The sequence below is a fragment of the Crocuta crocuta genome, unplaced genomic scaffold, assembly GCF_008692635.1.
Source record: "Crocuta crocuta isolate KB4526 unplaced genomic scaffold, BGI_CrCroc_1.0 scaffold181, whole genome shotgun sequence".
NCBI classification, from domain to species: domain Eukaryota; kingdom Metazoa; phylum Chordata; class Mammalia; order Carnivora; family Hyaenidae; genus Crocuta; species Crocuta crocuta.
The window spans coordinates 1,965,775-1,982,082 of NW_027527952.1; the positions used below are offsets into that span (position 1 = coordinate 1,965,775).

The 16,308-nt window shown below is 44.8% G+C and overlaps 1 protein-coding gene across 1 annotated transcript in view; it reads left to right on the forward strand.

Annotated features, from left to right (window-relative positions):
• Positions 1-2: 2 nt before the first annotated feature.
• The window catches only part of SNX18 (sorting nexin 18), a gene marked incomplete at its 5' end in the record, with an annotated part of 27,025 nt that continues 10,719 nt past the window's right edge, over positions 3-16,308 (forward strand). The window contains one exon of the mRNA XM_077752511.1: positions 3-1,047. Within this exon, the coding sequence (XP_077608637.1) occupies positions 3-1,047 (1,045 nt within the window). The remainder of the gene's footprint in view (positions 1,048-16,308) is intronic.

Consider the following 16,308-nt stretch of genomic DNA (forward strand, 5'->3'; position numbering starts at 1 on the left):
GCTACCGCCTGTCCACGCGCTCCGACCTGTCGCTGGGCTCCCGCGGCGGCCCTGCGCCCCCGCAGCACCACGCGTCTGGGGCCAAGAGCTCGGCTACCGTAAGCCGCAACCTCAACCGCTTCTCCACCTTCGTCAAGTCGGGCGGCGAGGCCTTCGTGCTGGGCGAAGCGTCTGGCTTCGTGAAGGACGGGGACAAGCTGTGCGTGGTGCTGGGGCCCTACGGCCCCGAGTGGCAAGAGAACCCTTACCCCTTCCAGTGCACTATCGACGACCCCACCAAACAGACCAAGTTCAAGGGCATGAAGAGCTACATCTCCTACAAGCTGGTCCCCACGCACACGCAGGTGCCGGTGCACCGGCGCTACAAGCACTTCGACTGGCTGTACGCGCGTCTGGCGGAGAAGTTCCCGGTCATCTCGGTGCCCCACCTGCCCGAGAAGCAGGCCACGGGCCGCTTCGAGGAGGACTTCATCTCCAAGCGCAGGAAGGGCCTGATCTGGTGGATGAACCACATGGCCAGCCACCCGGTGCTGGCGCAGTGCGACGTCTTCCAGCACTTCCTGACGTGCCCCAGCAGCACGGATGAGAAGGCCTGGAAACAGGGCAAGAGGAAGGCCGAGAAGGATGAGATGGTGGGCGCCAACTTCTTCCTGACCCTGAGCACGCCCCCCGCGGCCGCCCTCGACCTGCAGGAGGTGGAGAGCAAGATTGACGGCTTCAAGTGCTTCACCAAGAAGATGGACGACAGCGCGCTGCATCTCAACCACACGGCCAACGAGTTTGCGCGCAAGCAGGTGACGGGCTTCAAGAAGGAGTATCAGAAGGTGGGCCAGTCCTTCCGCGGACTCAGCCAGGCCTTTGAGCTGGACCAGCAGGCCTTCTCCGCCGGCCTGAACCAGGCCATCGCCTTCACCGGAGATGCCTACGATGCCATCGGCGAGCTCTTTGCAGAGCAGCCTAGGCAGGACCTGGACCCCGTCATGGACCTGTTAGCGCTGTATCAGGGGCACCTGGCCAACTTCCCAGACATCATCCACGTTCAGAAAGGTAAAGCCCGGCCATTAGCGCAGGTGTTCTGGAATGTGTTGTTGGGGCTGAAAGGGCCTCTGATTTGGGCAGAAATGCCTGTCTCTGTTTCAGACTAGTATCCTATGGGTTGGGAATCAAGCAGAGATGTGAACAGCTGGCCTGTTTTTCTGAGTGTATGATGGATTGTGGGCAGGTAGCTGCCTCCTCAAAGTATTTCCAGACAGGGAGTGGATACTCCTCAGAGAAAGTTCTGAGAGTACTTTTTAGGACTGTGCTATCATTTTCGAGTTGAATGATTGGGTAATGAGCTTCAGGGATCTGTAATCTTGTACCTAGGGTAGAATTAGAAAAGGACCCAAACCATGTTAGGCATCCGTTTGAACACTGCAGAGTCACTTGGCGACGGGTTTCAGGAAGCATGGAAATAATGGGGGAAGAACAGATATCTGCAAATAAAGTAAGCCCCATTTCTACCTTGCACACCTCTCAATCCCTAGTTTGGTAGACGAATTAGAATCAGTTCTCTGAGGATTCTTGCTGAGGCAGTGTAAGAATGTCTTCTCTCGGCTTTTTGTTTGCAGTTTTTGTAGAATGAGGTAAAAAAAAACTCACTCTAATTTCAGGAAGTTTTTAAAAATTTTTTTTTAACATTCATTTTTGAGAGACAGAGTATGAGTGGGGGAGGGGCAGGGAGAAGGGAGAGAGGGAGACACAGAATCGGAAGCAGGCTCCAGGTTCATAGCTGTCAGCACAGAGCCTGACGCAGGGCTTGAACTCATAAACCATGAGATCATGACTTGAGCTGAAGTCAGACGCTTAACCGACTGAGCCACCCAGACGCCCCTAATTTCAGGAAGTTTTAAGAAAATCAGTCTCTTTAAGCTCGGTCATTTTGAGTTTGGAGTCTATTAACTGACAGAACGTAAAAGAGCATAATTAAGGAAAACGATGTAGGGAAACTACAAAGGATGCACAGCATCCAAGTATTGGGTCTGAGAGCAGTGTTTCTGGTATCCCAGTGAGTTAGCTGCCCAACTGCCAGAGCTTGTTTCATTATTAGTCGTTAGTGTCCCTGATTTTTGTTCAAGCACTAACATTTGTGGATTATTTTAGAAACTAAATTAGGGTCATCAAGCCTAGAGTGAGAGAATGGGGAGGTGTTGGAGTTAGAGAGGTGGTCTTGCCTGTAAATATCTTCTGTTTAGTGTGGCGGTTGTGGCGGGGAGGGAGTTACCTAATCTGGCTTCCTGTGACGATGGAAACCTCCCTGGGTCACGAGGTCTGGCCTTCAGTAAGGAGGTGTTCCCTTTCTTTCCAGGTGTGCTGGTCCAATTAGGAGCAACCCTGATCTTTGACGTATTCTTCCTTGCATTGAACTCAAATTTGCCTCTCCTGTTTGTCTTGCTGTTACCTGGACCCACAGAAAGTTGGCCTATTCCTCATCAACATATTAGCCCTTTACACTTTTGGGGACGGAAGTCTTGCTTCCTTCCCTTCCCTGTCTGCTCTCCTCCACCCCTTCCAAGTGTGTGACTAGTCTCCTTATTCACCAAGGAAAGGGTCCTTCCAAATCCTTGAATGTCCTTGGCCCTGTTAAAATGCAGTATTCTGAAACATCTGCAGTACTGGTTTTGGTAGACAGTTGTTACTTTCCTTGGCAATTTATATTTTGTAGATGCAGTCTTAGATTGAGGTAGCTATTTGAGCAACCATATTGAATCCGTATCTATATTCCTTATGCCTTTTTTTGGTGTGTAAATTGCTGTGAATCCTTGACTTTCAGAAAGGCTGGTGCTCGTGAGACGGACTCTTTGAGCCTTTCATGCAAGCTCTTATATTTAATTACCATTGTGTTATATCAACCTGGACCCATGCTGCCTTTTTGCATATTTTGTGAGTTTATGTAAATTGTTGATAAATTGTCAAAAGGGTGGAGACGAGTACAGTCATCTGCAGGTAGACACAAGTGACTGGCTGCTACAAAGTGGCATAAGTTCAGTCACTGGCTTTACTGTTGTTCAGACCACACACAGCCTCGTCAAGTACCCCGCTGTTGAAGCTTTTAGAAAAGGTATAGTATTTGTTCTGAGGTCTATTTTGACTTTACAGCAGGATTTTATCAAACTATAATTTACTTACTTTTTTAAAATCCCAGAGTTGAAATTGATATCTGTTTCTTTGGATTTGAGAAACTTCTTTCACTAAAGCCAGTACCATTTTATGTTGTTCAAACAGAGTCAAGGGCGCTAAACATAATCCTTAGGAAGTTCAGGAAGAAAATCAATGGTAATAAGTATAGTTTGTTTCTGCCGTAGCCTTGGCGTGTAATGTACAGGGATTGTGTGTCCCTAGATGGCAGGTCTTTAGAATGGACTACCATTTAAAGCTATAGCGCAATGCAGGAGGCTGAAAAGTGTTTGCTTACAAGCAGTTTTTATCAAGGCTGCTAGTGTTGGTGATTTTTAGGAATACAGATGAGACAAATTTCATAAGTCATGCAAAAGGTTTTTGAATATGCTCTAGATGTTCAGAACTTGTGGCTGTAAAAAGCAGCTCAACCCTCCCCTTCAACCCTTTAACTACACAGTTGCTATTGGAATGAGTCTTTTTTTTAGTCTGAGCACTTGGGGATTTTGTTTTTGTTTACAGGCAGTTATATTTTTGTTTTTTGGGTTTTTTTGCCAAGGTCTCAGAATGTAATCACATCAGAGATCTTTACTGTGACTTTTGAGAGGAGGACCAAAAAAGAAAAAAAATGATAAAAATCTTTAAGCAATTTAAAGAGTCTTTTGTTTAAGTATGTGGTTCAAAGTTTATATTTCAGCTTAGGGAGAAACTTAAAAATTCAAAATCATTATTTCAACACTTAAGTCCCCATTGTTTACAGGAAGAGAAAAGCAGTTTCAGTACTTCTACATTTTACATGTTCTAATCGTACTAGGTCCACATTCAGATGAGACAGAAATGAATAGAAAGTGCTTTTAAATTACTAACACAGTTAAGGGGAGAAAATTAANTCCTAGGGGAAAGGTCAGGAACATCAGTCTCTTGACCTTTTTTTTTTATCCAGGAGACTGGTGGTCAGCTTTTCCAGTGTTCTAAATCTGTGTTATTCAATGCTGGGTCTGTGAGCCACATATGGCTATTTAAATTTAATTAAAATAAAATAAAATCATATAATTCAGTTCCTTAATCACACTAGCTCTATTTCATCTGCTTTGTAGCTAGTGGCTACCACATCAGACATCAGATACAGAACAGGCCGTTTTCATCACTACTGAAGGTTCTGTTAGTGCTGTGCTAAACAGTGGGCTCTAGTGGAACTATGAGCCTTTTCGAATTTCTGCAGCCAGTTGATGATCTTTGCACGTACTCTTCAGATAGTTTTCTTTTTACTTGGCATCCCGTCCTTTCCACATTAATAAAAACTGGGAGGGGAAGCAAGCCCTGCTAGACTCCTCTCTATAGAACTTCCCAGGCACTCAACCAGTGAGTAATTTCTGCAGTGTGAGGATGTTCATCTGCTTTGCATCCTGCCTTCACCTCCCATTCAGAAAATGTAACTGGTCTCAGAATGGATGTCTGGGATTAGCGAGGAACCAGCTCCAGAAAAAGGGTGGGAAACTCAAATACTCTTAAGTGTGGTGGACTGGCATTTTTCTGACTATACTTAGTACTGAAACCATTGCTTAAACTTAATAACGGTTTTTGTGTAAGTACTTTCTGCAATACCAAAGAAAGCCATATGCTTTCTTTAGCTAAAAGAGAATTTTAGAATTCTAATTTTTTTCATCAACTAATGGAGTCTTAGATAAACAGACAATTTTGATTAATGGAGTCGAGCGTAGGAAGGAGGCATTTTGCTGTAGCCTGAAGTATGGTAGATGGGAATTCAGAATATGTTTGAATGCTACTCATATTTTGTTCTGTCTTAACAGGAGTCCCTTAAATTCTTTGTTCATAGCCAGCTCATTGATTCCTGGCTAGTCACATGTCTGTCACTGCCGAGCTTTGTAACCCTGTGGTCCGATTTTCTTTTTTTGAAATGGTAGCACTTTATCTCCTCCTCTTTGTCATCCCTGCCGTAGTATGCTCTTATAATGCTGATGTTGGTGAGCTGGGGTAGTACAGAGAATCTCTTCACTGCCCGTTTCTTAGCTTATTCAGTTCTGTTTTCAAAGATATGATTAATCTCTAATATTTACTAAAGCTTAATCTGGATGACAGTGGGTTGTTGTGGTTTAAAAGCTTTAAGCTTATCTCCTGGGGAATATTGTGAAAGGGAAAGTGTGATGAGAAATGTTGGTCTCATCTTTATTTATGAATACGGACTAGATACTGGGAGGGAAGCACTTGAAGAAAAATTTCTTGATTCCCAGGAAAGATACATCACGTAAAAGTGATTTGTTGGTTAAACGTAGTGTGAGTCTAGGAATCAGGGTGGCAGAGCGAGGTTACAAATAGGCAGGCGGTCCTGTTTTCTGTGTTCTTAAATTACATATGCAGGGTCCACATTGCCCGCCGTACACGTTCCAGATGGAGCCTTCTTTTCAACAAAAAAATCGCCCCAGGACCTCAAGAATGGTACACCCATAGTGGGCCTATCAGTCTCATGGGGTGGAGTTTCACCATTGTGCTTCCTTTCACCACGTGTAGGGTCCATCTTGGGTCCCTCAGACATTAATTAAAGATAGCTAGAGTCCTGGCAGGGCATCCAAGGTAAGGCTGGGCCACAGTTAGCCCTTCCCTGTCTACTTCCCATTCTCCTGTGGCTAAAAATAGAACAGAGAGGGTGGTGCCAGGAATACAGAGAAAAGGTCTAATAAGTGGGCTGTTTACAAACTCATCCTTATTTTGAAACTTCTGGGCTAGAAATTGAGGTCATTCATTTTGTTTTGTTTTGTTTTGTTGTAGCCTGTCTTAATCGAACCCATTTGTCCTCTCCCATACTTCCACCTCCAGCTAATTTTTTTTTTTTAATGTTTTATTTATTTCTAGGAGAGAGAGAGACAGCGTGAGCAGGGGAGGGTCAGAGAGAGAGGGAGTCACATACTGAAACAGGCTCCAGGCTCTGAGCTGGCAGTCAGCACAGAGCCCAATGCGGGACCCGAACCCACAAACCGCGAGATCATGACCTAAGCGAAAGTCGGACGCTTAACCGACTAAGCCACCCAGGCGCCCCAACCTCCAGCTAATTTTTAAGGAGACTTCAGTTCTAGCCATAACTTTTGTCTCTGGCTGTATTTTCTTAATAAAAATGAGGTAACCTTTGGGGCTTTTGAAATAGATGACTGAGTTCTTTGATTAAAACGTCATGTGACTGGCCACAGACGTTCGTGGTCATGAAACTACGTGGGGATAGTGCTCATGTCACCCTGTCATTGGTTTCTCAGACTTCTTTTTTGAGCCATGAATCCTTCTTGAAAGTACACTCACTGGGGAGTCCCAGTATGTTAAGCTGATCACGGCAGAATCAAAAGGAGGCAGGAACCTGTACTCCCACTCGTGTTCTTTAGATAACATTTGGAGTTCTTTGGACTTCCCTCTTAATTGGGAAATGTCATCCAGACAGGTTCCTGTTTGGTCATCTTAGGATTTCCAAACACGAAGGCAGAACCCAACTAGGAAGAAGTTCTGGGAGAAGGTGTCAATTCCCTTATAAACATGACCCTTCATTTAAATGATGTTATTTTTCTTCAGGCTGAATAAAAATCTCATGCCGTATTATCTGAAAGAATTTTAAAATCAAAGTTTGATACCAAGTTAGATTTAATTTGCCATCTAGTTCTGAAACTTTATGATACCACAAACTGAATGATTATCACAAATAAGCTGGCACAGTCATGCTTAGCTCTTATTTAGAGAGACTGTACTCCAAGGACCTGTACATTCATTTGTCACCCTTCGTCACAGAGCACAGATTAGAGTCACATCTGCAGGTGGGACAGATGGGACTTTGATCCTCATTATGTTCTTTGGTGGCAGGGAGGTAGTGTGTCGGGTTATTGACAGCCCTCCAAGGCTCCACAGAAGAGATGGGGCTGCCCTGGGTCTGTCAGGGGAGCTTAGCCCCACAAAGGGAGCCCATGTCAGGGCAAGAGCCCCATGTTCAGAGTCTCCTCACTGTGGGCCAGTATGGAATCTGGGGGATTGGTGTGTGGATGTGAGAGGAGATGTGGACAATGATTTTAACCTCTGCATCTCAGTTTTCTCATTGGTAAACTGGGAATGCTTTCTTCTCTAAGGTCATAAGGATGAAATGTTATGGTTCTCAGTAGTTACTCACTAAATGCTTAATTTGAAAAGTAGAAAGGACTTTTAAACTGGGAAGCACTCTTCTTTGAAAGATAGTTCTAGTAATCTTATCTCCTCTTCCGGTAGCCTCCTGCCCCCAGAATTGCAGGCAAAAATATAAAACCCCATGGAGTCATTGTTATAGCAGTTAAGTATTGTATTTTAACATGGCTCTCCTGCACTGCAACCAGAAGGAATGGTACCAGAAATAAAGGCAGTGTTATTTGGAGTCACTGGCTTGTGGTTCACATTAAAGAGTTTGTGTAAATTGGTTCCCTATCCAGTAGCTACTGGTATCCCTATCAGTAGCTACTCCCTTCTTCTAAATCACTTGTGTCATTGCACAAATCACTTTGACATTTCTGAGTTTCTTTTCCCTCATCTGTAAATGTGAGGTTCGTGATCTCCTAGGTATCATTTGTTAATTGACTTAGAAAAAAAAAAGTAACATCTGTACACTGAAAATAAAATACTTAGAAAATATATGATGAACATTTAGGCATTGTTTCAGGCTAGTTTCAATAACATTCTATCTGCTTATGTGATTGCGAGCATGAAAACTTGTGCACTTCTAGTTCAGATCAACAAACATAGATTGAGGGCTTAGCCCACCAGGAGCTGGGAATGTGAAATTGAGAATACCTGCTCTCCTACCTGCTGGTGAGAGCTCCCAGGTGTTTGGAAGCTGGGGTGTGGTGGACAGTTGGAGAACATCTCTCTGAAAACAAGGGATGTAATTAGTAGGGCCACTAGAGAAATTGTGGTGGATGCTCCCTCCTATAAAGTGTACTTCACTTTGAGTTCAAAATACTATCTCCTCTCCAAAAGCAGGAACAAACTTGTATTGGTGGTCTTGTATTTGTAGCTTGATTAAACTTTAGCATGAATGAGTGTTAGTTCACTTGTCATTTCTACTCCTTTCCTTAGACTTTTTTATCTGTCACTGTGATTGGACTTTCCTCTTCGGTTAAGGAAACTTTATGTATTATTTGCCAGGTAGTGAGACAGCAGTTCGCGAAAGGAGCCAAGATCTTAGATTTATTCAGAGCATTCTCTCAGAGATAAACCTGACTTCATTCAACAAATGTGTAAGTGCCCATCATAGATCAGGCACTATTAAAGATGCCAGGATTGCGTCACTGGCCAAAAAAAGGTCTCCACCCTCGTGGGGCTTACATTCTAGTTCTGGCAGGGTAGAGACACAATGAAAAACCAGCAGAGTAAGTACATTATAATGTATGTGGTAGGGAAAACATAAAAGTGGAGCAGAGCATGTGTGCACGGGGAGGTAGAATGAAGTATAAATGAAAAAGGAAGAGTGAATGGATGAAAAAGGATGATCAACGTAGGCCTCATTGAGAAGGGGGAGATTTAAATGGAAGCCTGGAGGAGGTGAGGGAGTTGGCCAAACACCTGTCTGGGGGAGAGAGCGTTTCAGGCAAAGCATACAGCTAGAGCAGAGGTGCTGGGGTGGGTATGTGCTGTCAGGTAGCAGGAGGCCAGGTGATGGAGCTAAGAGGATCTGGGAAGGAGATGAGGTCTCACAAGGCCCAATTAGTAGGGCTTTGTAGGTCATTGTCAGGGCTTGGAGGAAAAGCCCTAGTGAGATGGGAGCCATTGAAGGACTTTGAGCCAAGGAATGACATCCACCTGGACCTGTTAATAGACCTGTTCTAGTTGCTGGTTGACAGTAGAGTGGAGAGAAGGTAGGGTGTCAAAGGTAGGAGCAGAGAGCCAGCAGGAAACCACTTCAGTAATCCAGGTGAGAGACGATGGATGTGTGGGCCCGGGTGGGGATGATGCAGATGGTGAGGAGAGATCCCACTCTGGATATATTTTAAAGTTAGAATCAACAGGTTTTCCTAAGGGATCAGAAGGGGCATGTGAAAGGGAAAGGAGTCATCAAGGGTCATCTGCAGTTTTTGGTTTGACCAACAGTAAGAATGGAGTTTCCATCCACTGAAACCAGGAAGACTAGGAGTGGAACAGGAGTGAGGATGGGAATCAGGACTAGAATTTAACCCTTGTAGGTTCATGGGCTCCTACATTCTGCTGACATCTTCTCCAACACATGCATGGACAGTCAAGCCTTAAATCTAGTTTCCTCCTTGGAGTTTCCTACTTGGAGCCCAGTCCTTTCCCAGTAGCCATGGCTGGTAGAATGCTAACTGGTGTGCCAAAGACTATACATTGCTTAGTTATGGGGTAGTGTGTTGGGGCCATGTTTTTATGTTCATGTAGTATGTAGCTCCACTATTTTGTACATGCATAATAAGTGCTTATTAAATGCTTGTGGAATTAAAAAAAAGTAGGCACCCAGGGTGCCTGGGTGACTGTCAGTTGGGCATCCAATTCTTGATTTTGGCCCAGGTCATGAACTCACAGTCCTGAGAACGAGCCCTTTGTCAGTGCAGAGCCTGCTTGGGACTCTCTCTCCCTCTCTCTCTGCCCCTCCCACACACTCATTCTCTCTCTCGCTCTCTTTCTCTCAAAAGTAAATAAATGAGCAAGACAAAGAGTCTTCAACTTTTGTATCTATGAAGTAGCTTTCCTAAACTGGGGAGAAGAGAAGTTTTAAAATGCTTTATTTTATATGCCAGAAAAATTAATATTATATACCTCATGATTTCACTTTGTATTGATTCTTGATATTTAAACTTATGTGTATACACTTGTTTCCTCTTTGGTAAGCTTTCATTTTAACACTCCTGTCAGGGTCCCTTTTTTGCTTAGTTCCAAGCACAGGATCTAGAGAGTACATTCATCTTGTTGAATGACTTGGATACACAAATCACTGAGCATAGATGCTGAGCAGTAGGTATCTGCTCTCATGGAAGGTGCAGTTCCATAATGGAAGTAGGATGTGTGTGCAGAGAATTGGGAGAGAGGAGGTCGACTTAACTTAGTGCCTATCGTAAGAGTGCACAGGAGTCCTGAGGATGAGTCATTGTCAACTGTGTTAGGAGCTTGGGTGTAGGCATTTGATTTCTTCTTCTGAAAGGAGGACATATATATATGTAGACATACATATCTGTATATGTGTATGTACACATGTACATATATTAATATAATTTACTGTCAAATTGGCTAGCATACAGCATGTCACCGTACAGTACTGTCACTATACAGTATGATGCATGTGCAGTTGTGGGCACATGCCATGGTGTGAAATAGGGAAGAGGAGGGAGTAATCAACTATGGGGAGAGGATAGAGGTCATGGGTGGCTCCTGCCAGTCTCACTATGAGAAGTTTTTTGAAAATAAATTGCGAGTTTGCCTAGCAGGCAGAGTCTGGAAGGCTTTCTGGGTAGAGGGAATCAATCATGTACAAAACTCAGGGGCTAGATCCTGGCTGCCTATCAGATTCAGCCCTGGAGCAGTTACAATTGCCCCACCCTGGACCTAATGAATCAGAATGTTAGGGACCTGTGGCCTACACAGTGGTGTTCTTTAAAGAGCTCCCCACAGGATTGTGACGGGCCACTGGGTTTACACCTGGTGCTGGAGGGGATATAGGGGAGAGTCAAGGAAAGATCAAACAGGGTATTGACATCCTCAAGCCTGCACTTTAGATGGACAGGTCCTAGTGACAGGTGTAAAGGGTGGTGTGTGGGTGAGGTGAGATGGGCAGCTTAGTGATTTAGGCAGAACATGATGAAATCCTCAACTGAGGCTGTGTGCGTGGTGTTGGGGAGGAAGAGATAGAGGCTGAGTGCCTACGGGAGTGAGGGTAAGGAAAAGGGAGGAGTATAAAATGACCTGCAGACAAGAGACTGGAGCTACCAACAGAGATACTTGGAGATAGAGCAAGCCTCCGCACTACAGCCTGTGGGCCAAACCCACCCATGTACCTGTTACAGCACTGCAGCTAAGGGTGGTGTGCACATTTCTAAATGATTCCATTTTTAATGGGTATAAAAGCCTCCATTTTGCCTTGATGTGCAAAACGTCCTGACCCCTAAGGAAAGTGTTTAACTGGGAGGTCAGGCAGGTGCCAGAGCTGGGGTATGAGTAGTAATAGCAATCGCTACCTTCTTTTGAGTCCTTACTGTGTGAGTAGCGGTATTCGGGCAGTTACACTGTGTCCAATTCCCTGTAGGAGCGGGTCTGACTGCATGCACTCTGCAACCAGGGGGAGTTGAGGTCCCACGGGCTTCACTGTGTAACTGGTTGCAGTTTCCTCATGTATAACATGGAGTCATCATTTTGCATGCCAAACACGTGTACGCATGAGTTACTAGCTATTGTATTAGATTCCTAGGGCTGCTGTGACATGGCTTAAAAAGACAACCTTCCAAACAACCATGTTGGCAGGGCCACGTGCCCTGTAAAGGCTCTGGGGGAAGTTCTTCCATGCCATCGTTGCTGTCCTTTGGCCTCCGCCTCCATCTTTACCTGATGTTCTCCCCCTGTGCCTGTCTCTTGGTCTCCTCTTCTTTTAAGAATCCAACTAGTCCTATTGGATTTAGGGCCTGTCCTAATCCAGTATGACCTCACGTAAACTAATTATATGTGTGAAGGTGATTTCCAGATAAGGTCACAGTCACAGGCTGTATGTAGGTGGATGGGAATTTTGGGGGGAGAGGGGGCGCCTGGGTGGNCAAGTACAGCTATTAACTTCCCCAAAGGGGTATTATCCCCACGCGAAACCTTTGAAAACTAACACTCCGGAAAGCTAAGTGAATTTCGGGATCACACACCTAATAGCGGAGCCAGAATTTGAGTTCATTTCTTGCCTTGATTTAAAACTAGTGTTCATTATGCTGCAGTAAGTAGCATGCCTGCTAGAACGTTTTGTATTCTGTAGGCAGGCAATGGCCACTAAAGGTTTGAAACGGAAAAATGGCATCTGAATCATGATAAAAAATTTAAAAAAAACAAAACATATTTTGAGGGCTTACCATGTGCCAGGTGTGATGCTTCATGGTTACATTCATTATGTCCATTTAAACCTCATAGGAGATCTTGAGGTAAATAGCCCCATTATCCCCATTTTGCAGACAGGGGATGAGCCACAGAATTTAACTGTGAGCTCTTGGAGGTGTCCCTCACCGCTGTGCAGCCTGGCAGCCTGGCCCTGGGCCAGGCCTTCCAGAAGCTCCTCCTGTTGGCTGAGTGTGGAGATGAGGCGGCTGTTGGAGTAGCCGAGGCAGACCAGGCATGCAGGAGGCTTTGGAAAGTAGCAGGTGAGCTCGAGATACCTGCCAAGTAGAGTGCCCAGACTTGGTGACAAGTGGCTCTCCTGAGGAGTGTACAGTTACCTTCCAGGTTTCAAGTTTGGTGACAGAGAGGAGTGATGCCAGGAGGAGAAATAGGCAGGTTAAGAAGACGAGCAGGATTACAAGGAAAGAGAAGGAAAGAGAAGGAACGGGGCTGAAGGGAGTCTTGGAAGTCCTATTTTCTGGGCCTTTTTTGTATTTAGTGATATTGACATTTGTGAAAATCACAAAAGCTACCTGGTGCCTGCAGGGAGATATCTTTAACTAAATACTAATGGGTGTCAGCATGGGTCCTCTGTAAGTTTTCATGTTTTATGACTTGTGTTTCAGGTCATTTTAAAAATGATGTATTTCCGAGTGCTTTGTTTTGTCTTCAGATGATTATTTATGGTCTAGTTCAAGGGAGCCCAGATGCAGCCCAAGTAAAGACTCGTCACCCCTGGAAACCTGAGCCCTGCCAGCATGAGGAAGCAGGAAAACTCCAGGGTCAGAGATGTTTTTAAGTTTGAAACTGCTGATTTAGGAATTGTCCCCAAAGCTCAGTGATCGTAAAGGGATGTGAAGTGCTAGTTGTCAACAGAAGAAAGAGACTGAGCTGAGATAAAAACAAAAGCATTTGTTTGGGTCCCAGAATTACAGTCCCATGAACACAGATTTGGGCAGTAGCCCAAATGGTGCCTCCAGGAAACAAAATCAGGGGTTTTTAAATCAAGAGCAAATGCTTATATATGTGGCTTACAAAGAAAGAACTTCGATTGGGGTTGGTGGCATAAAACTAAATCTGGGCTGAATATAATTGGTGGCTAAGGCTGTCCCCCCGCAGAGCCTCACTCGAGCACGCTGCAGGTGTTTGGGCTGAGTCCTTGCAGTGCCGCCCCTTTGGCCCAGTTCACAGGTTCTTGGCTCCAGCCAGTGAGGACGTGCAGAAGGCCCATGTCCGTAATGGCTTCCTGGCTGCACCTCGAAACCCCTTGACATAAGTGATCCCGTTTCACACAGTCATTGTGGCCACGGTGGGTGGCAGTAAGGGCAGGGACTGTGATGAATGCTGTGCTGCTTGCTCACCAATGGGTTCCACCATAGCCACGTGGCAGTTTGTAACACTGGTTTACAATTACAATTCTCAAGTCAAAAAGGAGACATTGGGAAAAAATACTTGAAAGCAAGAAATCTATTTGTTGAAATTACTCTTCTACGTACAGGGTTAACTGTGGCCCTCTCAGAAGCACTCATCGGTTGAGGACCTGGCTTCAGGTGTGTGGCTCACGCCTCCTTGGGGGTCTCTAAAGAGCTGGTGTCACCTCACTGTCCTTCTGTCCTGTACTGGGTGGCTTGTCTGTTTAGCAGCTTCTATTAGATATTTTAGCTGAGGTCTCCCTTGATCTTCCTAGAAAAGAGGAAACTATTGAAGCTAGTTTCCTAAGTTTTCTCTTTGGTTCAGATATGTTTTATTATATGTCAGAGGTCATCTAAACCCAAAGTGCCGGCAGCTTGCAAGTATACCTAGTGCGGCTGTATTTGTGCATCCATTGCCTGTATAGCAGGTAACAAAAGATTTAGGAAATTAGGGATTATGAGCTGCAGCCCATAGGCATCGATCGTATCCTCTGAATTTAAACCATCATGTGGATTTTATTTTACAAAATGGGTTGTTTTAAAAAGTTTTATTGTATGCTCGTAATTATCAAGCCTGTCCTTTCTACCTATGAGGATTCTATGGGTATAAAATCTTTAAGAAATGATACATGCTTTTCTTTTTCTGTTCTCACATTTTAAAGTCCTTATCTATATTTGCATGGCCACAGGCAAATCAGCCTTTTCACTGCTGTATCCAGACCCTTCTGAAGTAAAAACATACTATGTTTACAGAATTCTTTTGAATCTACAGCCCTAGTAACTTTGTCACATATTTAATATTCCGTATAAGCTGAAACACAAGAAGCTTTGTATAAAATTTTCTCGCATAGAACCGCCCGTCCTGCCAAATAAGCCACAAGAGGTATAATCGTGCAGTTTCACTCTGCAGTTTGGGAGCAGAGTGAGCTGCAGGAATATGTGCATGGTGACAGTCATCAGATGTTGTAAGGTGCACTCCGGGGAGTGCTCTCCTCGCCCCTCATTCCTGCCTTCGCACGTTTGGTGACTGGGGCCTGGAGTGAGCTGATAGGGCCACTTCGTTGGACGGAAGGAACAAGGCTTTTCCCTACAACAAACTACTACGTACCGCATCTCAGGACCAGACCGAACTCAGAGGCCCGGATTCGTTAAATGATTGAGTTGTACATCATCTGGCAGCCAGGTTTCTTTTCTTTTTGCAGTTTATTATCCTTGTATCTGACCCTCTTCGAAGCCTCCTTTTTAAAATCACTCGAAAGTTCTCTTTGCCATTTATTATATTTATGAATTGAAAGTGAATTTTGCATTAATTTTACCTTTGAATTTTGATAGTTCTCAGCTGTAGGGACCGTTAGTCCCTTCAAAAAAAATTGCTTTCACTGACTTGAGTTCAGTGTTACTATTGCCCCCGCCCAGACGTTATTATTATCAACTAAACTCTAAACCGGGAGCCCACTGGGGATGACTTGACTCAGGAATCGAGTTTTGAGAACCCAGAGGTGGTTCGTGGGTTGCTTATCCCCGAGATGCGGCTTCCGAGGGGCCTGTTGCTGTGCTGCCTTGTGCATTGTGTTGGGGCCCCTCTGAGGGTCTTTGAGGTCATGGGTGGGGCAGTCCCAGTTGGGAACTAACTACCTGACTTGAGAAGCTGGGCAGACCGGGTTCACATGCAGCTGGACACTTTCAGTCAAGTTACTTACTTTTCCTAAATTTCACTTTCTGCCTCTGAAAATGAGAGTGATAATTGCTTTTCCTTCAAGGTTCAAGAGAAGGAAAAGACATATGCAAAGTGCAGAGCACAGAGGTGTGATTCACGGACGACTGTTTTGCGTGGATGGACAGCCATTCTGCGTTTCTCTGTTAAGTGGATGTTGGCCTTTGCTTTTTGAGATGTTTTAATAAGAAAAAATCAAAAAGTAAATATTGGAACAGAAAGGGGAAAGAGTCATCAACCAGTGGGTGGGTGGAGACCCAAAGGGAGGAAGGAAAGGGGCAGGGCAGAAGCTAATGGGGAATTAGCAGGGGTGAGAGGGTGTGGGGACCAGTGATGAGAGAATAAGAGCAAATTGGCCACGTTGACCATATTAGCATTTTCTTTCAAAGTTATATGTGTTGAAGGAAATGAAGAAAAACAGGCCTAGTCCAGTCTTGGGCAACTTCTACTTCCCTGTGTTGCCTTTCAGCCCACACCTTGGCTTTGATTTTCTGGGGCAAGGCCCTGGGAAGACAGAAAACCGAGTCAATGTTTTTTGCCACATTCATGATTTCAAAATTAAATAAAGTGCTGGCTCCTTTTTTCCTTTTATTCTTCTTCTTTTTTTTTTTTTTTGAAAGGAGAAAATGTAGTCTTTGGATCTCTGTTGCTTAGTGACTAGGCCTTTTGTATAATTGGCCTTAGGAGGGACAGAACATACTGAGCGTAAGAGATTTGGTTGAGGAAAGGAAGGCAAAGTTCAGGTGCTGACACTGGCCCCGGCTGGAGGTGGGGGGCAGCTGGGGCAGCCAGCAAGCCCTGCAGGGCCCAGGAGGTGGAAGAAAGGGACACAGAGAGGGAAGTTAAAGGAGGCCATACAACTTCCACTGCGTTGAGGGCTCTCCCTGGCTAAAATGCCTGAAGCGGGACAGTGTTTGAGAGGCTTCTCTCCCCCCC